General features: G+C 41.9%; 1 protein-coding gene across 3 annotated transcripts in view; it reads left to right on the top strand.

Annotated features, from left to right (window-relative positions):
* The window catches only part of LOC135481234 (solute carrier family 4 member 11-like), a 91,785-nt gene that overhangs the window by 26,332 nt on the left and 40,341 nt on the right, over window positions 1–25,112 (top strand). For all 3 annotated transcript variants that reach the window (XM_064761064.1, XM_064761063.1, XM_064761066.1), the window contains one exon: window positions 23,211–23,245. In XM_064761064.1, the coding sequence (XP_064617134.1) occupies window positions 23,211–23,245 (35 nt within the window). The remainder of the gene's footprint in view (window positions 1–23,210; window positions 23,246–25,112) is intronic.

The following is a 25,112-nucleotide window of genomic DNA, read 5'->3' as shown; positions in this document are numbered from 1 at the left end:
ATTATATGGGCTGTAGTAGATTATATGGACTGTAGCAGATTATGTGGGCTGTAGTAGATTATGTGGGCTGTAGCAGATTATATGGGCTGTAGCAGATTATATGGGCTGTAGCAGATTATATGGGCTGTAACAGATTATATGGGCTGTAGTAGATTATATGGGCTGTAGTAGATTATATGGGCTGTAGCAGATTATGTGGGCTGTAGCAGATTATGTGGGCTGTAGTAGATTATGTGGGCTGTAGCAGATTATATGGGCTGTAGCAGATTATATGGACTGTAGTACAGGGTGTGCACAGTCCTTGAAACTTCTTGAAAGTACTTGAAAAATACAATTTTATTTTCAAGTACTTGAAAGTCCTTAAAGAAGACAAATACTCCTGAAAACTCCTTGAAAATCTTAGTTTGTCCCAAACTTAAATATTGTCTGCTGACCGCCGAGTCTGCATATCAGGAGCTCGCTGATAATTCTCCCTTACTCAGGGCTTCCGCTGGCACACGCCATTGTCACAAATTTAGAACAATTTTTTTGAAAAATTGTATAAAATTATTTAAAACAGTTCGTACTGGTTTGATTGGGAGCCTCAGGGAAACCTGTATATTTACTGGTTGTTGAAGTTCTAGGAGAGACTGTTTGATAATAAAAACATCATAGTTGTATTTTCCATTTGATTAAATCCTTGTACTGTGTGCTGAAATAAAATCTCATGTGTGTAATGTGAATCTGGAGATAGATTAAGGAAAGTTTATTCTGGAATATTACAAAGGAACTCAAGGGAATAATTTGACAAGGGCTCACAGTTGTGCATGGAGAATAAGGGAGCATTATGTCTGATTACCTCCCTTGAAGCCTTCTCCTACACCCTGCATCAGTCAGGCCTGTTTATAGACTTGATTCGTAGCGCTATGTGACATGGGCGTGCAATACAACATTTATTAGACTCGCTCTCAATCTGCATCCAGAAGATTGTCTTGTCGGTTAAGCTGCTGATGTTACAAAACACATCTGTAATCCGGCTTCAGAAGACCCTTTAAAAAAATTTAGTCAGTGTGGACCAGATTTACGTTACAAATTGTTTTACTTTGTACCAGAACTATAAATTTGTGGGCATTAAAACTGGCCCTTCACAAGAGATACACTGTGGAGAAATGATTGAAACATTCAAGAGTTGAATATAGTGTTAAATGCTAGGAATTCTTCTCCATGCTCATGGCTGTGCTATATTAGAAACAGTTACTTTGTTGGCTGCTGTGTGCATATGTTACAGGAATCAGACAGATTGTAATGAGGGATGATCTATCAGGAAGATTTATCCTACTAAATACACATTTACCTGAAATGAGTTTCAGGCCCGTATTTTTTCCCCGTTTTCGTGGGCTTTCTTTGGATTCCTGATTGGCCATCTGTCTTGTAACGCTGTTGCTTTTCTCTTTCTCTGCCTGTCAGTGACAAGACTTGATACGTTAATCCAGAAGATTTCCTGGCTTAAAACTGGCTTAAATCTGGCTTCTCAGGGCTTGGGTCAAGGTCTGCACTATTTTGTTACTTCCAAAATATTTGCCTTCCTTTTCTGTGATAGGGCCAAATCTACACTGCTCTCAGTATTACTTCCTACTCAATACTCTCTGTTGTAGACAGAAATCTAAACCCCAATTCTTTTAATAGATCAAAGTATATACTGACATACATGGAGATGGATGTGTGAATACATAAGACATTCCAGTTTTTGTCATATTTTTGTTTTTTTGTTTTGGTAGGGACAAGCGTTGTGTCACCCCTCTTTGCGTCTGTACTTCTGTTACTATTACTCTGTCATCAACCACAATTATGTATGTAGACGGAAGTCCTGGTATGTCTCCCACACACTTTATTGTTGCTCTTCAGTGCGGTAGTATGAAGACTTAAGAATTCATAGCCGCGGATACGGACTGCATGATGGGTACATAAATGTGTTTACGTTTGCATAGTGTTTTTTTTAAATAGCTTTCTGTTGGTAAAAGAGAAGATTCCAGGGAGTTCTTGCAAATATTTTAACAGGTGCTTAGGTATCTACAGCTATGAAATTTACTATGATTTATGGGGGAAAACCTTCCACTTTGAGAACCAAGAAGTGGATTCAACCAGACAAATGAACAAAAAGTTTTGAGATTTTACGTTCATTTCATGGTGCCAAAAGGCAAATTCACAAGCGTTTTTTTTTTGTCCGCAAGAAAAAAAATGTTGTCTTTCATTTTCTCCCTGCCAAGACCAACTTGAGGAAGTTATTCCTGTATTTCAATGAGGAAGTTATTCCTGTATTTCAGTACAATATCTCAGTACAATAGAGAGATCTTCATGACACTAATCTGTATAATACCTCATGAGGTGCAGGCTGACAGTATCCAGTGTACTCTGGAATAAAACGCAAAATTAGATTCTGCTTATGCCAAAAATACCAGAGTGTTTGTTACCTCAGCCTTGTATTTATGAGCTGTAGTACTTTAGATCTATCCATTTGTAACCCATAGGATTCCATTCAGTACCTACTCCAAATTTTGTTCCCATTTTTAAATTTTTTGTATATATTCTCTTTTTATACGCAATTTTGTCCATCTGTCTGTCCGTCTATCCGTATTGGTGTCTGTATCGCCAACTGTTTTCCAGAGAGAGTTTTAATTTTACATGATGATGTGTCGCGACTCACATTTGTCTATTTCCGCGGTTATCATGGTTACCAGATTGCCGTTTCCCTATATAATCTATATTAATAGATTTGATTTCGTGTGCGGGCTTTAGCTCCAACCTTTTTCCGCATAGATTTTTAATTTTTTCTATAAACATAGATACACAGATGACGGTGTGTCGTGACTCACATTTGTCCATTTTCGCGGGTCATGCTAACCAGGTAGCCATTCTTTAATAATATACTGTATAAGTAGATATGACTTTGTGTCAAAGCTACAGCTCCAACTGTTTTCCACGCAGAGTTTTGATTTTGGGTTGATACATAGATGCACAGACGACCATGTGACACAACTCGCAAATTTCTGCGATTGTCCTGGTAACCAGATAGCCATTTTCCTTATATATACTGTAGAAATAGAATTGATTTCATATCCTGCAGCTGTTATCCGCATAAAGTTTGAAGTTTTGGATGTTATGGTTGTCATGGTGAAGACACACCCATCATCAACACCCATGGAGATTCCCCTCAGGGGTTACACTCACCACAATGCTGCTGGTATTCTTTTATACATTTCAAACAAAGACATTTGTTGGGGTGTATGTTGTGTTCACATGAGCTCTTGTTAGAACTTAAGATAAAGGTGAAAGCATGTTCTGATCTGTACCCAAGTTTGGTATATTTAATGAAATCTGTGGTATTGTGAGGATGGGGGGGTGGCGATGTCGGTGTCAGTGTCAGTGGCAGTGGTGAAGTCGGTGTCAGTGTTGGTGTCAGTGGGGATGTCTGTGGTGATGTCAGTGGCGATGTCAGTGTTGGTGTCGGGTTCAGCTTTTAGCTCCTGTATAATGGGCTCTTATCCATGGATTAAAGATTAAGCTTTTTCTTTTAGCTCCTGTACATGTACATTCATTGATGGAAGGTTAAGCTTTTTTATTTAGCTCTCTAGTCTAAGGTATAGTGTGTAAATACCCATACTCGATTGAAGGTTGGGATTTTTTGGCTCCTTAGTTTTAGGTATGGTGTGTGAATGCACATTCTCAGATAGCAGGCTAAGCTTTTTTTTAACCCCCTGTATACTGGCAATCATATCTAAGTTCCCTCATAAACACGTTCTCTAGAAATTAAGCCTCCATGCGTAGCAACAGTTTCTTGTGGACAGGGTTTCTGTGACTTTATTGCTTTTGACATTTAAGGACTTTAAATCAGATTTAAGGACCAGATTTACCATTTTTGTAAACAAGAAAAGTTTCATGTAGGGCTACAATCTTTATGCACATGCCTACCTACATGTATGAGAACAAGAATTCCTCTGGCAATTTTACCATATTCCTATTTTACCATATTCCTATTTTACCATATTCCTATTTGACCATATTCCTATTTTACCATATAAGCCTTTCTTGTAGAGCTACAGTTTCTTATGCAGTCAGTTATCTAGATAAGTTTTTTGTCTCTTTAGCTACTTGACCAGATTTGTAGAGTGTCAGATTTACCGTGGTGTATACCAATTTACCTGGTATACACAGTAGAAAGCTTTCCACATCTGTATTACTACTGGGAGCCTGTGAAACTGGTCAGTGCATGTTCCTTCCTACACTGTGATGGAGTGTTTAAACCGTCCGCGCAATGACTATTGTCAGCTGAGTATTTGCTCAGCCAATCAGAGGGCTACAGTGGCTACCATAGTACACAGATAGCCAATCATGGGAAGCGATTTGCATATCAAAGACCACTTCAGCAAGTTGGTACTCGAACACCTCACAATGAAGTTTTTTTACTACCATAACTCAGCAGTTGCTCAGCCATTCACAGCGTTAGTACTCTTCACAGATTGCCGCATGCAGTTCACAATTTTAATCTTTATTCTGATTCCATTGTTCTGTTGATTGCTATAGCAGACAAGCTGGTGAGATTCTTTGAATGCCTTGTTTTTGTTCGTTTTGTGGAACCTCAGATTAAATTCCAAATCTCATGAGATTTGTTAGTCCAGGAGGAAGCTGTGGAGGTAGTTATTTGTCTGGAAGGATTGGCCACAGTTAAAGTTTAGTGGAACAGTTAAACATTTCAGCCTTCTTATTTACTGTATTTACTGTATTTACTGTATTTACTGTAATTAAGCCACATTAAGGTGGTCTGTGCATTTAGGCAATCGTAAAACTGGGTTTTTTCAGGGATCTTGTGTCTGATTGACTTTTACTTCCTCCATGCAGCCTTGCTATTGAATAGCTTCTACCAGATCAGTCTCTGTGATCAATCTCTGCTCCATGAAATATTAATGAAATTAGAGGACATCGTCCTGATGCCATCCTGACGCACACATTCAGAGTGTCAGTACTGTGGTGTTATAGCCCATCAAACAATGATGAACAACAGCAGGCTCAACTGTTATGGCCCCTTAGAGAAAAGTAGATTAGTAACATCAAGTGAGAAAGGTTGATTTTCAGGATAACCCTCTAACTGCTATACAATAAATAAGCATAATGTAGTATACGTTATACAAATTGGTTATATAATCACTAAAGATGCATTAAACAGTCTTGTTACCTCCATGTAAGAAAGGTACTGACCTTGCCAGCTGATGGCATTCAAGATGTATATGTAGACATGTGTGTGTATGTAGTATAGGTACTTGTTCTGATGCTAGTTTCCTTGTGGAAAAGTTTGCTGTGATTAGTGAGCTGGTTTACTCTTGACACTTGACACTGCAGGATTTCCTTAACCATGTCATAGAAGTGAAAAGTCTTTGAGAACAGCATTAAAAACCAATCAATAAATCATGAAAGAAGGATGTGCTGTACCATGAGTTTGCTCCATCTCAGGGTAGTTCATGTACTGTTCACCTCATTCTCAGGGTAGTTCATTTACTGTTCACCTCATTCTCAGGGTAGTTCATTTACCATTCAGCTCATTCTCAGGGTAGTTCATTTACCGTTCAGCTCGTTCTCAGGGTAGTTCATTTACCGTTCAGCTCATTCTCAGGGTAGTTCATTTACCGTTCAGCGCGTTCTCAGGGTAGTTTATTTACCGTTCAGCTCGTTCTCAGGGTAGTTCATTTACCCTTCAGCTCGTTCCCAGGGTAGTTCATTTACCGTTCAGCTCGTTCTCAGGGTAGTTCATTTACCCTTCAGCTCGTTCTCAGGGTAGTTCATTTACCATTCAGCTCGTTCTCAGGGTAGTTCATTTACCCTTCAGCTCGTTCTCAGGGTAGTCCATTTACCATTCAGCTCATTCTCAGGGTAGTTCATTTACCGTTCAGCTCATTCTCAGGGTAATTCATTTACCATTCAGCTCGTTCTCAGGGTAGTTCATTTACCGTTCAGCTCGTTCTCAAGGTAGTGAATTTATAATATTAAACAGCTTGAAGATTTCTTGTTCATCAGCTTGTTCAGTAAGAGTTTCATTGTGATAACCATTCAGCCGTTACTCTGAACACATGTGGTTACTTTGATTGTGGTAACGTAACATACAATTGTATCTACACCAGCAGGAGTTTCCTAAATGTAACAGGACATTCAGCTTGTTCTCAAAGGAATTGAACTCCCCGATTGAACATGACATCTGTGGTATCGCCAGCTTGTTTGGTTAAGAAAGGAATTGCCCCCCCCCCCCCAACCCTCAAACCCTCAGGCCCATCCCACATCCCCCATGTCATAAGTCATTATACTGTAAACTTGAGGCTGGAAAAGTAAAACAAGATTCTTAGAAATAAGACAGTAAAAAAATAGATTTAATCACGCACAGATTAGTTCTCGGGAGGGTACAATGAACAGTGATAGATACTACTATCTCCTCCCCTCTCCCACCCATCAATGACAGTTAGACTTCGCAAGGTCACTCTGATTTAGGGCGATAGTCCCCTGTCTGTCAGAACACACACTATCATTGACTGACAGCGCTCCATCAACAGAGCTCAGATCAACTGACCACAGCCAGCTTTGTTGCTCCCTAACAGGTCTTAGATTTCTGTTGATGCTACAGAAAGGGAAAAATTTGCATTGAGAGCGGATGAAGGGAGGCTTGATGGCTTGGCTGTTGCTTTATCTTGGTAGATTGTTTGTTTATGCCTGGCTGTAGGTTTTGGTTCAGGTCTTAAACACTGTATAATCAAGACATCAGTTAAATCAGGCTATAGATTCATGGATAAGTCATTGCCAAGGTGTCCGTCAGATTGATTTTCTGTTGGACATCATGACTTGTTAGGCTTCTAAATGTGGGGCCATTTAACACAACAATTGTATAATGACATCACTGCCAAAATACTTGTGTGATATGCTGAGATGCTCGATGAGGTCAGCACCACCATATTGATTGTCATGCTCATGATGAGGTGCTTGATGAGGTCAGCACCGCCATATTGATTGTCATGCTCATGCTGAGGTGCTCAATGAGGTCAGCACTGCCATATTGATTGTCATGCTCATGCTGAGGTGCGCGATGAGGTCAGCACCGCCATATTGATTGTCATGCTCATGCTGAGGTGCTCGATGAGGTCAGCACCGCCATATTGTCATGCTCATGCTGAGGTGCTCGATGAGGTCAGCACCGCCATATTGATTGTCATGCTCATGCTGAAATCACCATTCTCAGTATCACCATGTCACTTCACAGTATCATCATGCCACTTCTCAGTATCACCATGCATGTCATTCTCAGTATCACCATGCCACTTCTCAATATCTCCATGCCACTTCTCAATATCACACCACTTCTCAATATCACCATGCATTCCATTCTCAGTATCACCATGCCACTTTTCAGTATCACAATGCCACTTCAAAGTATCACCATGCCACCTGTCAGTATCACCCTGCCACCTGTCAGTGCCACCATGTCACTTCACAGTATCACCCTGCCACCTGTCAGTATCACCAGGCCACCTGTCAGTATTACCATGCCACTTCACAGTATCACCATACCACCTGTCAGTATCACCCTGCCAGTTCACAGTATCACCATACCACTTCACAGTATCACCATGCCACTTCACAGTACCTGTCAGTATCACCCTGCCACCTGTCAGTATCACCATGCCACCTGTCAGTATAACCCTAACCCTAACCCTGTCAGTATCACCAGACCACCTGTCAGTATCACCATACCACCTGTCAGTATCACCAGGCCACCTGTCTGTATCACCAGACCACCTGTCAGTATCACCAGACCACCTGTCAGTATCACCAGGCCACCTGTCAGTATCACCAGGCCACCTGTCAGTATCACCAGGCCACCTGTCAGTATCACCATGCCACCTGTCAGTATCACCCTGCCACCTGTCAGTATCACCATGCCACCTGTCAGTATAACCCTAACCCTAACCCTGTCAGTATCACCAGACCACCTGTCAGTATCACCATACCACCTGTCAGTATCACCATGCCACCTGTCAGTATCACCCTGCCACCTGTCAGTATCACCATGCCACCTGTCAGTATAACCCTAACCCTAACCCTGTCAGTATCACCATACCACCTGTCAGCATCACCATACCACCTGTCAGTATCACCAGGCCACCTGTCTGTATCACCAGGCCACCTGTCAGTATCACCCTACCACCTGTCAGTATCACCATGCCACCTGTCAGTATCACCAGACCACCTGTCAGTATCACCATACCACCTGTCAGCATCACCATACCACCTGTCAGTATCACCAGGCCACCTGTCAGTATCACCCTACCACCTGTCAGTATCACCATGCCACCTGTCAGTATCACCATGCCACCTGTCAGTATCACCAGACCACCTGTCAGTATCACCATACCACTTGTCAGTATCACCCTGCCACCTGTCAGTATCACCAGACCACCTGTCAGTATCACCCTGCCACCTGTCAGTATCACCATGCCACCTGTCAGTATCACCAGACCACCTGTCAGTATCACCCTGCCACCTGTCAGTATCACCATACCACCTGTCAGTATCACCCTGCCACCTGTCAGTATCACCATACCACCTGTCAGTATCACCCTACCACCTGTCAGTATCACCATGCCACCTGTCAGTATCACCATGCCACCTGTCAGTATCACCATGCCACCTGTCAGTATCACCAGACCACCTGTCAGTATCACCATACCACCTGTCAGTATCACCATACCACCTGTCAGTATCACCAGGCCACCTGTCTGTATTACCAGGCCACCTGTCAGTATCACCCTACCACCTGTCAGTATCACCATGCCACCTGTCAGTATCACCAGACCACCTGTCAGTATCACCAGACCACCTGTCAGTATCACCATACCACCTGTCAGTATCACCCTGCCACCTGTCAGTATCACCAGGCCACCTGTTAGTATCACCAGGCCACCTGTCAGTATCACCATACCACCTGTCAGTATCACCATGCCATCTATCAGTGTCACCATGCCAGTTCTTGGCTTGGAATCAGTCAGTTTTAGGGGGTGAGGCTAAAGCAGCTAATTAACACAAAAGGCGGCTGGGATTGATTGGGGGACACAACTTTATCAATAATTGTCTTTCTGGTATTAATCATGTCACAAGATCGATGAACCATCCATGTACAGTGAACGCAATGCTAGCCTCAAGCAGACACTCCTGTGTATGTAGCATGATGGGGCAGAGCTCAGGTGTTCCCTGTACATTACACATGTGGGTGTCAAATGGTGCTCCTTAATTACTCATTGGCTCAAATGCATTGTCCATTATTGTGCTACTAATTAGCAAAGGAGTTTGAGAATATTCTTACATGTCCAAGTAAATTAGGAAAATTAGTGTCAGTATTTGTCCTCTGATATCATTAAAGACCCAGAGTGTTCTGGGAAATTCTGTTAAGTTGTTTTCATTACTTGTTAATCATATTGATGATACTCTTCTAGGCTAGCCCTCTTCTCCTCCCGCTACTAATGCCCACCCCACCCCACCCCACATCTACCCTCTACCCCTCCCCCTACTACAACCCACCCCCACCCCACATCTACCCTCTTCCCCTCCCTTTTCTACCCCTCCCAACTTACATCTACTCTCTTCCCTCCCCTACCTCCCCCCAACCAATATCTACTCTCTTCTTCCCTCCCCCCCCCGCCAGCTTACATCTACCCTCTTCCTCTCCCCCTTCTACCCCCCCAAATTACATCTACTCTCTTCCCTCACCTACCTCCCCCCAACCAATATCTACTCTCTTCCCCCCTCCCCCCCGCCAGCTTACATCTACCCTCTTCCTCTCCCCCCTTCTACCCCCCCAAATTACATCTACTCTCTTCCCCTCCCCTACTACCAACAACCCCCACCCCACATCTACCCTCTACCCCTCCCCCTACTACAAAAAAAAACCACCCCACATTTACTCCCCTCATCCCCCCACCCACTCCCAACAAACACACCAGCCCTCTTATTATTAGATATCCCTGCCTAGTGATGAGTTGGTAGCTCATTCTGTGGTTGTACAGGGAATTGGGAACCCTCCCAATCTCTCTGAGCCAGTCAGTGTCCATTGTGATCTAGCTGTTAGACAATAGACAGTTGCTTGATTGAACTGCATTATCATTCCCAGCCAAAAATAGACTAATATCTGATACAATGGCAGCAAGAGTCCAGATCAGGACAAAAATTTAATATTAAATGAATCAGAATTGACTGTCTGATTATGCTATGCTTTTGTTCTGGGAAATAAAAGATTTGGCATCTGTTTGCCACCAAGTGTGTATTTTACAAGTGCTCCTTTTACATGGTCTGTTTTTGTGCCATTTGGAATGGAAGACAATTTGTACTTCTGAGTCGGAAGGGTATAACAACTTTGTGATAAATAGGAATGTGGTCACGGGGAACACGAGGGCAATTCACCCAGTTTGTCCACAGAGGAGTTTTCCATTGAGCCTAACAAACTGATGCCAATAGAAGAAGGACTGGCAGCCGTCTTCACAACAGAATGACGGGCACTGTCTACACCAAGATGCTCATCCCAGCCATTTATGGCTCAGAGTAGGTCGTTCTCTCAGACAATACTGGTAACTGTCCCCGCCCGCATAGCGTTTAATGTGCTGGACTGCAGTGTGAAGAAGCCGTCAATGCCTGGTATGGTACACACGCTACGCTGGGATTGATAGGCATGGACGGGAGCCTGGAGCAGACGCCGCTACGCGATTACGGCACGTGCACCAGCAATGGGACTGTTACCAAACCTTCTCTACCCTTACACAATATTTCCAGTCTGATCTGGGAGAACAGTTCGTCTCCGGAGAATCGTGAGTACATCCTGACGTCTCTAAAGCTATGGGCAGTTTTTAGTGGCTTAACTATTGGGTAGGCCTTCACTTGTGTGGCATCTGGACACACAGACTGCTACTGCTTGTTGAGGGGTCATTGAGGCTAAAGCAGCATGTGCACTTACTCTCCACACTGATACCACATACTGTTAGCCTCTTACTGGCTCGGTTATATTCCGCCTCAGCACACCTGTTAATACAATATATTACATTGCATATGCGTTGGAAAACATGGTAATTTGGATCATGTAAACCAGTTGCAGCAAGATTTTGAAAACAATATAGATATACAATGGCAAATTAAATCAACACAAAGTACTTAAACAGTGAAATAATAATAAAAGCAAGTGTGAGTTTTGCCACCATAACTATCCCAACCAATGGAAGAGATAGGTTAGGCATTTAAGATCTCTGGCACAGATGATTAGTGCAATACAGATTAATTGTCTATCCATTGTATAGCTCTTACCATTAACCCCATGCTACCCTCAGGCAGCGTGGAGGGGTGTTGGGGCCGGTGACTTATTCTTTGTAGTGAGATGAATCATTGACACTGATAATGTAAACATGCTCACATTTGGACCACTCAAACAGCACTGTCATTTTCTGCTCTTAAGTCATCACAATGACTTTTACAGCATGAACAAATTAAAGTGACAAAAAGTCTTGTCATCTGGACAGGAATTAATCAAACAAGACTGGCAAGCTATGTGTGTATGTCTGTTGTTGAGATTTTTCAGTCAAAGCATTTTGAGTGTTATTTTCAGTTTTCTTATCAATTTCAGTGCGCAAATCTTTATTTAAATCATTTTGAGTGTCGTTTTCAATGTCCTTATCAACTTCAGTGTGCACTCTTGTCAACCATCATGTAGCTGACACCTGTTCAGTATTGCATACAGGTATTAATGAGAGCGCTTAATGATGCCTACGTACGTGGCGCTACCCTCTGATAACAAAAAACAGTTATATAACAGATCATTATTATATTATTATTTCTTTAATAAAAATGAAATTTTTGATTAAAGCTGTAGAACTTTTCAGTGATTGGTTTAAACAATTGTTTCACTCGAAACATTTGCGCTGAAAAATGGTGAAACTTGAATGTTGTCTCTGCAGTGAATTTTTCTGTTCTAATTTTCAAAGCATCAGAAAAACCTGTGGCATGGGCAGAAACTGTTATTTCTGGATCATTAACAGAAAACTGAATATTTACTAGGCTTCTTTAATCATTTCCTTCTGATATTACGCATAGTCATAGTGTGCCAGAAAGTTTGCTAGAGGCCATGTTCTCAGCCATAGGTCTCTCCTCTGCTCCATGTGATTTTAGCCATTTTTATGGGGTTTTTTTCTGGAATTTTGTGTTGTCCACAGAACTGACAACTGAATTGCTTCTCCAGTGAATCCTAGTTACACATACATGTATATGTAAATTTACCCATTTCTTGTATAAGAGTATTCAGTGATTTGCATGAGGATGAGGTGTACATGTTTAACTACCACCTTTACCCCCCCCAGATGTTCTATGTGATGTCATCAGGGCTCCAGACAGCTGCCTTCTCTCAGTCCGTTTCTTTTCCCGGTAACTTAGTAATGTCTGCGTTTTCGCCCCACAGAGGTATTGCAGTGTTTAGGGTTTCTAACCATTTGTTAGAGAATTGTAACAACACATTTTCAAATGGTGCAAGTCTCTACACCTGACCAAGAAATGAGAAAGTGGCAAAAAATTTATCAGAGTGTATGAAACACCCACATTTATAAACTCTAAAATCTTAAACAATTTTAACTTATCATTACTTGTACTGATAACTGTGCACTAAATAAATCAATATCTGCCTAAAATAAGCACGGTGAATGAATACCTGTTCAATGTAAAAGCTTATAGACCTGTGTTCAAATACAATAAGCAGGTAACAAGCGTGCAGTATGGAAAAAGGCAACCAGATTCTGAGACCACATACATTCACTCAAAATAAATACAACCTTCTGTTGATCCTATATTTTCAGTACTGGAAAATATAAAAAAAAAACTGTCCAAAATAGGTGTCTGGTAGTATCAAAATATTCTTCTGGCAATGTTAAGTCATGCACCATCTCCATCAGTGCTGTTATTATAATGGTGACTGTAGGATTGGAAAGAATCAGACAGGGACACGGGCACAAGCAGTGTGTTGAGTAGATTAGTTGTATTAGTTGAGTTATGAAGGTCATCCTGTCATTAATGGCCTAACCAGAAGACGAACCTAAGCAACATCTGGTGGAGCATTAAGTGGTCAAAATTCTCTTGGTCAGGTACTTGGAGAGGTTGCCAGTAATGCGTGGATGGTCGTGCATGGTGTGTCCTCTGGGCTCTGCCCGGTTTCCTCCCACCACATGGGTGACCCCTGCCCGGTTTCCTCCCACCATATTGCTGACCACTGCCCGGTTTCCTCCAATCAAATTGCTGGCCAGTATTGTATAAGTAAAATATTCTTGAGAACAGTGTTTTTATTCAAAACGGAATAGCTGTTGATGATTAAAGTGAGGTTGTGAAAAACCGGCTGACTGAACCAACATCATTGTATCCAGCTGGTTCGCGCTTAATTAAGTAATCTTATGTGGAAATGATCTATGTTTATCAGACTTCGACTGTAGTTCTGTAGTCCAGAGCTGCTTTCCTCAGACTGGGCGGTATAGCACACAACCTGACACCTCTAACCTATCTAAGTATAGATAGCTTTATTGCGGTTATCAGTCTGAGGTTTTTTTTTATCAAACCGCCAAGTATTGCATATTGAACAGCTGAGATAGGCCTTTGCTGTTGTTCTCTGGGGTGTCTCTCACTGGGCTTGATGGCATCAGCAAGATGCCAGTTTCTATTAATCCATGGAAACTGCAGACCTTGCCTGAAGAAATGTGAAAATAATGTCATGGAACAGTTTGTTTCATATATTCAGTAGACCACTGTCTGATCCTACATATAGACAGTCTAATACAAAATTGGTTACTGTAAGGATGTTATTTAATCAGAAATGTAGGATGTATTCGTAGAAATAATTACTAATGTTAAAATGTCCTTAGGATTATTTAATAGAGAATCTTACAATTGTGGAGGAAGTCAGTGGGTTAGACTTGAGGGATTGAAAAGATACAGAAAAACTAATTTTTTGTTATGGTAGAAAATTAATAAATTTCACGACCTACAGAATCCCTTGGGCCTGCCTGACAGTATTGCTAAGGAGACATAAGAAGATGGAATAATGGAAATTGACTTTCCATTTTCAGTACATGCACACTAATATGTTACTTTTGTTATCACAGAATGTTCTCATGCTGACGTCCGTTTCATGCCACTGAAAATGACACAGAGATACAAGTGTGGTCTGTCTTGGGAAACAGTTACACAGAAATGGAATTGACACATAGCTAGCCCATGATAGCACAGTTTCTGTTACTTCTTCGTACCTGTGGATACCTGTGAGACAGCCTAGCTTCCATGTAGCTCTGTAGGTTAGAATGTAACCACAGATCAGTGTATATGTGCTAAGGATAGGTAACTTTGCCTGGGGCGCAGTGGGTGGGTGGTGTTTGTTGGTAGACGTTTGCTGTCGTGGGGTCAGGAAATGGGGTCAGGTAGGACAGACAGATCAGGGGACCAGACACCACGTAGCATAAGGGTTAACTGATATATACAGATGATAGAGGTGTAATGAGAACTGAGGTCAGATAGGACAGACAGGACCAGACACCACGTAGCCTAAGGGTTAACTGATATATACAGATGATAGAGGTGTAATGAGAACTGATGTCAGATAGGACAGACAGGACCAGACACCCGAAGCATAAGGGTTAACTGATATATACAGATGATAGAGGTGTAATGAGAACTGATGTCAGATAGGACAGACAGATCGGGGGATCAGACACCATATAGCATAAGGGTTAACTGATACGTACAGATGATAGAGGTGTAATGAGAACTGATGTCAGATAGGACAGACAGATCGGGGGATCAGACACCATATAGCTTAAGGGTTAACTGATACGTACAGATGATAGAGGTGTAATGAGAACTGATGTTAGATAGGACAGACAGGACCAGACACCCGAAGCATAAGGGTTAACTGATATATACAGATGATAGAGGTGTAATGAGAACTGATGTCAGATAGGACAGACAGATCGGGGGATCAGACACCATATAGCATAAGGGTTAACTGATACGTACAGATGATAGAGGTGTAATGAGAACTGATGTCAGATAGGACAGACAGATCGGGGGACCAGACACCACGTAGCATAAGGGTTAACTGATATATACAGATGACAGAGGTGTAATGAGAACTGATGTCAGATAGGACAGACAGATCGGGGGATCAGACACCATGTAGCATGTTTTTTTTTACATGTTAACTGATATATACAGATCACAGAGGTGTAATGAGAAATGGGGTCAGATAGGACAGACAGGACCAGACACTACGTAGCATAAGGGTTAACTGATATATACAGATGATAGAGGTGTAATGAGAACTGATGTCAGATAGGACAGACAGATCAGGGGACCAGACACCACGTAGCCTAAAGGTTAACTGATATATACAGATGATAGAGGTGTAATGAGATTGATGTCAGATAGGACAGACAGATCGGGGGATCAGACACCATATAGCATAAGGGTTAACTGATACGTACAGATGATAGAGGTGTAATGAGAACTGATGTTAGATAGGACAGACAGGACCAGACACCCGAAGCATAAGGGTTAACTGATATATACAGATGATAGAGGTGTAATGAGAACTGATGTCAGATAGGACAGACAGATCGGGGGATCAGACACCATATAGCATAAGGGTTAACTGATATGTACAGATGATAGAGGTGTAATGAGAACTGATGTCAGATAGGACAGACAGATCGGGGGATCAGACACCATGTAGCATGTTTTTTTTTACATGTTAACTGATATATACAGATGACAGAGGTGTAATGAGAAATGGGGTCAGATAGGACAGACAGGACCAGACACTACGTAGCATAAGGGTTAACTGATATATACAGATGATAGAGGTGTAATGAGAACTGATGTCAGATAGGACAGACAGATCGGGGGACCAGACACCACGTAGCCTAAAGGTTAACTGATATATACAGATGATAGAGGTGTAATGAGATTGATGTCAGATAGGACAGACAGATCGGGGGACCAGACACCACATAGCAAAAGGGTTAACTGATATATACAGATGATAGAGTTGTAATGAGAACTGATGTTAGATAGGACAGACAGGACCAGACACCCGAAGCATAAGGGTTAACTGATACGTACAAGTGATAGTATTAAGTGAGAAATGGGATCAGATAAGTTAATCATGCTCGTGTCTTTATTTCTTACAGTGTTTATAATTGAATCGATAGATTATTGATCCTGTATGAGGTCGTCTATTTCCACTCACATATAGCCACATTAACACAATATGAGGGTGTAAAGTGAACCAAGGCGGAATAAAAAGCAATTTGCTGGACGTAATTCGTAGCTGAGTTTGTGGTAATATTTATGCTATGGAGAACGATGACTGTATATAGAAGACAGTATGAAAGTAACAGCTGACTGCACTGAGTTGCCAGTTAGACCTATACACATGCATGAAGTGTATCGGGTACTTGTCTCACCTTCTGGCTGGCCAGCCTGCTGAGAAGAAATATAATGATATATTACTACCCGAGATGGAGATGAAGAAGATATGTGCTCATTTATCATAATCGTAGAGATACCTGTTCACTGTTAACTAAGATCATAGCTTTGAAGAAAGAAACATGATGAATGTTTTACACAATGGATATAGAAAGAGAAAACATTCTATGCATGCTTTTGTGTAAGCGTTTGATTTCTAATGGACATATCACTGAAAAGGTTCCTTGTTGATATCTAATGGAGATATCACTGAAAAGGTTCCCTGTTGATTTCTAATGGACATATCACTGAAAAGGTTCCCTGTTGATTTCTAATGGAGATATCACTGAAAAGGTTCCCAGTTGATATCTAATGGAGATATCACTGAAAAGGTTCCCTGTTGATATCTAATGGAGATATCACTGAAAAGGTTCCCTGTTGATATCTAATGGCGATATCACTGAAAAGGTTCCCTGTTGATATCTAATGGAGATATCACTGAAAAGGTTCCCTGCTGATATCTAATGGAGATATCACTGAAAAGGTTCCCTGTTGATATCTAATGGAGATATCACTGAAAAGGTTCCCTGTTGATATCTAATGGAGATATCACTGAAAAGGTTCCCTGTTGATTTCTAATGGAGATATCACTGAAAAGGTTCCCTCTTGATTTCTAAAGGAGATATCACTGAAAAGGTTCCCTCTTGATTTCTAATGGAGATATCACTGAAAAGGTTCCCTCTTGATTTCTAATGGAGATATCACTGAAAAGGTTCCCTATTGATTTCTAATGGAGATATCACTGAAAAGGTTCCCTGTTGATTTCTAATGGAGATATCACTGAAAAGGTTCCCTGTTGATTTCTAATGGAGATATCACTGAAAAGGTTCCCTGTTGATTTCTAATGGCGATATCACTGAAAAGGTTCCCTATTGATTTCTAATGGAGATATCACTGAAAAGTTTCCCTGTTGATATCTAATGGAGATATCACTGAAAAGGTTCCCTGTTGATATCTAATGGAGATATCACTGAAAAGGTTCCCTGTTGATATCTAATGGAGATATCACTGAAAAGGTTCCCTGTTGATTTCTAATGGAGATATCACTGAAAAGGTTCCCTGTTGATTTCTAATGGAGATATCACTGAAAAGGTTCCCTGTTGATTTCTAATGGAGATATCACTGAAAAGGTTCCCTATTGATTTCTAATGGAGATATCACTGAAAAGGTTCCCTGTTGATTTCTAATGGAGATATCACTGAAAAGGTTCCCTATTGATTTCTAATGGGCATATCACTGAAAAGGTTCCTTGTTGATTTCTAATGGCGATATCACTGAAAAGGTTCCCTGTTGATTTCTAATGGAGATATCACTGAAAAGGTTCCCTGTTGATATCTAATGGAGATATCACTGAAAAGGTTCCCTGTTGATATCTAATGGAGATATCACTGAAAAGGTTCCCTGTTGATTTCTAATGGAGATATCACTGAAAAGGTTCCCTGTTGATTTCTAATGGAGATATCACTGAAAAGGTTCCCTATTGATTTCTAATGGAGATATCACTGAAAAGGTTCCCTGTTGATTTCTAATGGGCATATCACTGAAAAGGTTCCTTGTTGATTTCTAATGGCGATATCACTGAAAAGGTTCCCTGTTGATTTCTAATGGAGATATCACTGAAAAGGTTCCCTGTTGATTTCTAATGGAGATATCGCTGAAAAGGTTCCCTGTTGATTTCTGATGGGCATATCACTGAAAAGGTTCCCTGTTGATTTTTAATGGAGATATCACTGAAAAGGTTCCCTATTGATTTCTAATGGACATGTCACTGAAAAGGTTCCCTATTGATTTCTAATGGACATATCACTGAAAAGGTTCCCTGTTGATTTCTAATGGGCATATCACTGAAAAAGTTCCCTATTGGTTTTTAATGGAGATATCACTGAAAAGGTTCCCTATTGATTTCTAATGGAGATATCACTGAAAAGGTTCCCTATTGATTTCTAATGGGCATATCACTGAAAAGGTTCCCTATTGGTTTTTAATGGAGATATCACTGAAAAGGTTCCCTATTGATTTCTAATGGAGATATCACTGAAAAGGTTCCCTATTGATTTCTAATGGGCATATTACTGAAAAGGTTCCCTATTGATTTCTAATGGAGATATCACTGAAAAGGTTCCCTATTGATTTCTAATGGACATATCACTGAAAACATATCACTAATGGACATATCACCTATTGATTTCTAATGGACATGTCACTGAAAAGGTTCCCTATTGATTTCTAATGGGCATATCACTGAAAAGGTTCCCTATTGCCCTTGCAATAACCAGCAGGTGGTACTGTTAGAAGTGTACATGGGTAATTAAACATGGTGTACAGTTTTTATGTGTGGGAACATTCAGGTAGAGGTGATGAAGCTTCATGCTTTGTGTAAGCTGACACGATAGATGTGATCTAAACACTGACTGGCTAATTACGGGTGAGAGGATCAGTTGTTAGGCAGGCTTAGGGTTATAGATTTTCTTGTCACCAATGGTTTATTACAACTGGTCACAAATCATTCCCAAGGGGAATTCCAACCGGCTTTCTGTCTTCACCATATGGTGTCCTGGCATCATTAGACGTCGATTTACTTTTACCTCTCCCGAAACAATATAACTCATAAAGTAAAAGGAAATATTTTATGGTCTCTAATTCTGCTGTTTTGAACAAAGTGCATGTCCATGAGAGGAAATGGATATATCATTCAGGGGTGGATGTACATTCCTGTTTATGTGTGGTGACATTGGCACTTAGGGTACACATGCATGCTATGAAAAACAATGCATCTTGGTTAGAGTAGTTCTGGTTGTCTGCATTCACTACATCTCATCCGCATTCACCCTTCTGTCGTCCACATTCACTACCCCTCGTCTGTATTCACTACATCTCGTCCACATTCACTACATCTCGTCCGCTTTCACTACCTCTCGTCTACATTCACTACATCTCATTTGCATTCACCCTTCTCTCGTCCACATTCATTACCTCTCGTCTGTATTCACTACATCTCGTCCACATTCACTACATCTCGTCCGCTTTCACTACCTCTCGTCTACATTCACTACATCTCATCTGCATTCACCCTTCTCTCGTCCACATTCATTACCTCTCGTCTGTATTCACTACATCTCGTCCACATTCCCTACATCTCGTCCACATTCACTACATCTCGTCCACATTCACTACATCTCGTATACATTCATTATTTCCACATTCACTACATCTCGTCTGCATTCAATACATCTCATCTGCATTCACCCTTCTCTCGTCCACATTCATTACCTCTCATCTGTATTCACTACATCTCGTCCACATTCCCTACATCTCGTCCACATTCACTACATCTCGTCCACATTCACTACATCTCGTCCACATTCACTACATCCACATTCACTTCCGCTCATCCACATTCACTACATCTCGTATACATTCACTACATCCACATTCACTACATTTCATCCACATTCACTACATTTCGTTCATGATGGTTTATTTCGTCATACAACTGTTCTTTCTTTAAGGACACATGCTTTGATTGTTCATGCATTTGATTGTTCTGTTCACTTGCCACTCAGCTGTTCAGGTTTTTTTTTCCCTCATGTCACTTATAGTTTTCATTTAAAAAAATTCATGATAGAAAATCAATTCCCCAAGATGCGACCTTGTGTTTCAACCGTTTTTAAGACTGCAGGACGTATGCCAAGTATGATGGCTTGTTTGATTCAGAATACAAAGCCGGTTAACCTGTTCCATGCAGTGATAATGTGGAAGCCCCAATTGTGGTGTTAATGGTGGAGGGAGCAAGTCATGAGTGGGTCTCCATCAAAGGTGTCGTAAATGACAAAACCTTTAAACAAAGCTGCCTAAGACATCCATCTATCAATGGGACTCTCTAGCCCCTCTGAGTACAGTGCTGGCTCTGTTGACAAGACCTTCCTCTCCGTGGTGTCATCCCCATGTGTTGACTATTCCTTCCTCTCCGTGGTGTCATCCCCATGGATTGACTATTCCTTCCTCTCCGTGGTGTCATCCCCATGTATTGCCTACTCCTTCCTTCCCGTGGTGTCATCCCCATGTATTGACTATTCCTTCCTCTCCGTGATGTCATCCCCATGGATTGACTATTCCTTCCTCTCTGGGTGTCATCCCTATGTATTGCCTATTCCTTCCTCTCGGTGGTGTCATCCCCATGTATTGCCTATTCCCTCCCCTCCGTGGTGTCATCCCCATGTATGGACTATTCCCCCCTCTCCGTGATGTCATCCCCATGTATTGACTATTCCTTCCTCTCCGTGGTGTCATCCCCATGTATTGCCTATTCCCTCCCCTCCGTGGTGTCATCCCCATGTATGGACTATTCCCCCCTCTCCGTGATGTCATCCCCATGTATTGACTATTCCTTCCTCTCGGTGGTGTCATCCCCATGTATTGACTATTCCTTCCTCTCGGTGGTGTCATCCCCATGTATTGACTATTCCTTCCTCTCGGTGGTGTCATCCCCATGTATTGCCTATTCCCTCCCCTCCGTGGTGTCATCCCCATGTATGGACTATTCCCCCCTCTCCGTGATGTCATCCCCATGTATTGACTATTCCTTCCTCTCGGTGGTGTCATCCCCATGTATTGACTATTCCTTCCTCTCGGTGGTGTCATCCCCATGTATTGACTATTCCTTCCTCTCGGTGGTGTCATCCCCATGTATTGACTATTCCTTCCTCTCCGTGGTGTCATCCCCATGTATTGACTATTCCTTCCTCTCGGTGGTGTCATCCCCATGTATTGACTATTCCTTCCTCTCCGTGATGTCATCCCCATGTATTGACTATTCCTTCCTCTCCGTGGTGTCATCCCCATGTATTGACTATTCCTTCCTCTCCGGGTGTCATCCCCATGTATTGCCTGTTCCTTCCTCTCGGTGGTGTCATCCCCATGTATTGACTATTCCTTCCTCTTGGTGGTGTCATCCCCATGTATTGACTATTCCTTCCTCTCCGTGGTGTCATCCCCATGTATTGACTATTCCTTCCTCTCGGTGGTGTCATCCCCATGTATTGACTATTCCTTCCTCTCCGTGGTGTCATCCCCATGTATTGACTATTCCTTCCTCTCCGTGGTGTCATCCCCATGTATTGACTATTCCTTCCTCTCCGGGTGTCATCCCCATGTATGGCCTATTCCTTCCTCTCGGTGGTGTCATCCCCATGGATTGACTATTCCTTCCTCTCCGTGGTGTCATCCCCATGGATTGACTATTCCTTCCTCTCCGTGGTGTCATCCCCATGTATGGCCTATTCCTTCCTCTCGGTGGTGTCATCCCCATGTATTGACTATTCCTTCCTCTCGGTGGTGTCATCCCCATGTATTGACTATTACATGACAAATAGGCTTCTGTTTTCTTCAGGATCATTCCACATCATACATAATTCCTCGTGACATCCGTGTCAGAACCATCATGGTAATCAGCATGGGATTTCTGAGATTAAAGGACACATCAAACGGTTCATTTTGGTTTCGTACGTGGTATTACGTTAATAAGCATTTGGCCGACTGTGGAAATTTCTCACCTTTCCTCCTGGGGCATAATTATTAAACTACCACAGGCTTCCGAGGCTGCACAAACAGGGAGTTGTCATGGAAGTCCAAGGGGAAAACTTGGGAACCATGGAAAAAGTGTCCAGGGAAGCCCTTAAACCATGGGCTTCCTAGGCTGCACAAACAGGGAGTTGTCATGGAAGTCCAAGGGGAAAACTTGGGAACCATGGAAAAAGTGTCCAGGGAAGCCCTTAAACCATGGGCTTCCTAGGCTGCACAAACAGGGAGTTGTCATTTGAAGTCCAAGGGGAAAACTTGGGCACCATGGAAAAAATGCCCAGGGAAGTCCTTAAACCATGGGCTTCCTAGGCTGCACAAACAGGGAGTTGTCATGGAAGTCCAAGGGGAAAACTTGGGAACCATGGAAAAAATGTCCAGGGAAGTCCTGCAAAGCATCAGCTCCCTAGGTTTTACAACTAGAAAGTTGTCATGGAAGCTTGTCGAAGGGGAAAACTGAGGAATACAAAAAACTGTGCAGGGAAGTTCATGTTGAAGGTTAGAAACTGTAGGCATGTGGCACTAGTTAAAGCTTGGTGAATTCCAGCCCCGAGCAGCATTGCCTGTATTGTGTATAGGTCCAGTTCTCATGCCCCTGTGTAGTATTATACATACTCTACCTCTACATTCAACGTGTTGGCCAACTTCCATTTTACTTAATAACAACTTGGTCTGTGAAGAATTGTTTGAGAGTGCTCGCACAGTCCAGGTATGCTGTTACCTCTTGGGATCACCTCATCATCTCCCCGTGTCCCTCAGACACCCACCCACCCCTCAGGTCAATGGGTATAGCATCAAAGTCAATGGACAGTGTGCGTGTAAGTCAGTTGACAATGTCCATGTAAGCCAATTGACAGTGTGGATGTAAATCAATTGACAGTGTGGATGTAAGTCAGTTGACAATGTCCATGTAAGTCAATTGACAGTGTCGATGTAAGTCAGTTGATATACATGTACATGTAGGTGTGGTAAAATCAATATAAGATGTAAAAATGTGGCTTGTATAATATTGTCTGTCTGCTCTCTTCCAGATGACCGTGTTTCTCTGGTACACGGCAGACATGAGGTGAGTATTGTGACTAATTTATTGGGTAATTAATTTATTTATTTGATTGGTGTTTTACGCCATACTCAAGAATATTTCATTTATTCGACCGTGGCCAGCATTATGGTTGGTGGAAACCGTGCAGAGCCCAGGGGAACCCACGACGATCCGCAGGTTGCTGATAGACCTTCCCACGTATGGTCGGAGAGGAAGCCAGTGGGTAATTAAGTTAAGCAAGTGTATATGCCTACAACATAACCATTGCAGGGTACACCAGAGTACTACATAAGCATTGTAGGGTACACCAGAGTACCACATAACCATTGTAGGTACACCAGAGTACCACATTACCATTGTGTGGCACACCAGAGTACAACATAACCATTGTGTGGTACACCAGAGTACTACATAACAGCAAAAATGTGATATGGCAAGATATGACCTACAGCTCAACCTGACATGAGAAAACATGATCTTGTTCACTAAACTGTGATGTGGCAAGATATGACCTACAGCACGACCTGAGATGACAAAACATGATCTTGTTCACTAAACTGTGATATGGCAAGATATGACCTACAGCACGACCTGACATGATAAAACGCAATCTTGTTCGCTAAACTGTGATATGGCAAGATATGACCTACAGCATGACCGGACATGAGAAAACATGATCTTGTTCACTAAACAGTGATATGGCAAGATATGACCTTTCAGCACGACCTGACATGAGAAAACGCGATCTTGCTCACTAAACTGTGATATGGCAAGATATGACCTACAGCATGACCTGACATGAGAAAACGCGATCTTGTTCACTAAACCATGATATGGCAAGATATGACCTACAGCACGACCTGACATGAGAAAACGCGATCTTATTCACTAAACTGTGATATGGCAAGATATGACCTACAGCTCAACCTGACATGAGAAAACATGATCTTGTTCACTAAACTGTGATGTGGCAAGATATGACCTACAGCACGACCTGAGATGACAAAACATGATCTTGTTCACTAAACTGTGATATGGCAAGATATGACCTACAGCACGACCTGACATGAGAAAACATGATCTTGTTCACTAAACAGTGATGTGGCAAGATATGACCTACAGCTCGACCTGACATGAGAAAACATGATCTTGTTCACTAAACTGTGATATGGCAAGATATGACCTACAGCATGACCTGAGATGAGAAAACATGATCTTGTTCACTAAACAATGATGTGGCAAGATATGACCTACAGCACGACCTGACATGAGAAAACATGATCTTGCTCACTAAACTGTGGTATGGCAAGATATGACCTACAGCATGACCTGAGATGAGAAAACATGATCTTGTTCACTAAACTATGATATGGCAAGATATGACCTACAGCACGACCTGACATGAGAAAACATGATCTTGCTCACTAAACTGTGATATGGCAAGATATGACCTACAGCATGACCTGACATGAGAAAACATGATCTTGTTCACTAAACAGTGATGTGGCAAGATATGACCTACAGCTCGACCTGACATGAGAAAACGCGATCTTGTTCACTAAACTGTGATATGGCAAGATATGACCTACAGCACGACCTGAGATGACAAAACATGATCTTGTTCACTAAACTGTGATATGGCAAGATATGACCTACAGCACGACCTGACATGAGAAAACACGATCTTATTCACTAAACTGTGATGTGGCAAGATATGACCTACAGCTCGACCTGACATGAGAAAACGCGATCTTGTTCACTAAACTGTGATATGGCAAGATATGACCTACAGCACGACCTGACATGAGAAAACATGATCTTGTTCACTAAACTGTGATATGGCAAGATATGACCTACAGCACGACCTGACATGAGAAAACATGATCTTGTT

Source organism: Liolophura sinensis, unplaced genomic scaffold, assembly GCF_032854445.1.
Source record: "Liolophura sinensis isolate JHLJ2023 unplaced genomic scaffold, CUHK_Ljap_v2 scaffold_14, whole genome shotgun sequence".
Classification (NCBI taxonomy): domain Eukaryota; kingdom Metazoa; phylum Mollusca; class Polyplacophora; order Chitonida; family Chitonidae; genus Liolophura; species Liolophura sinensis.
The sequence above is the reverse complement of the archived record's forward strand: the minus strand, read 5'-3'. Positions and strand labels throughout refer to the sequence as shown.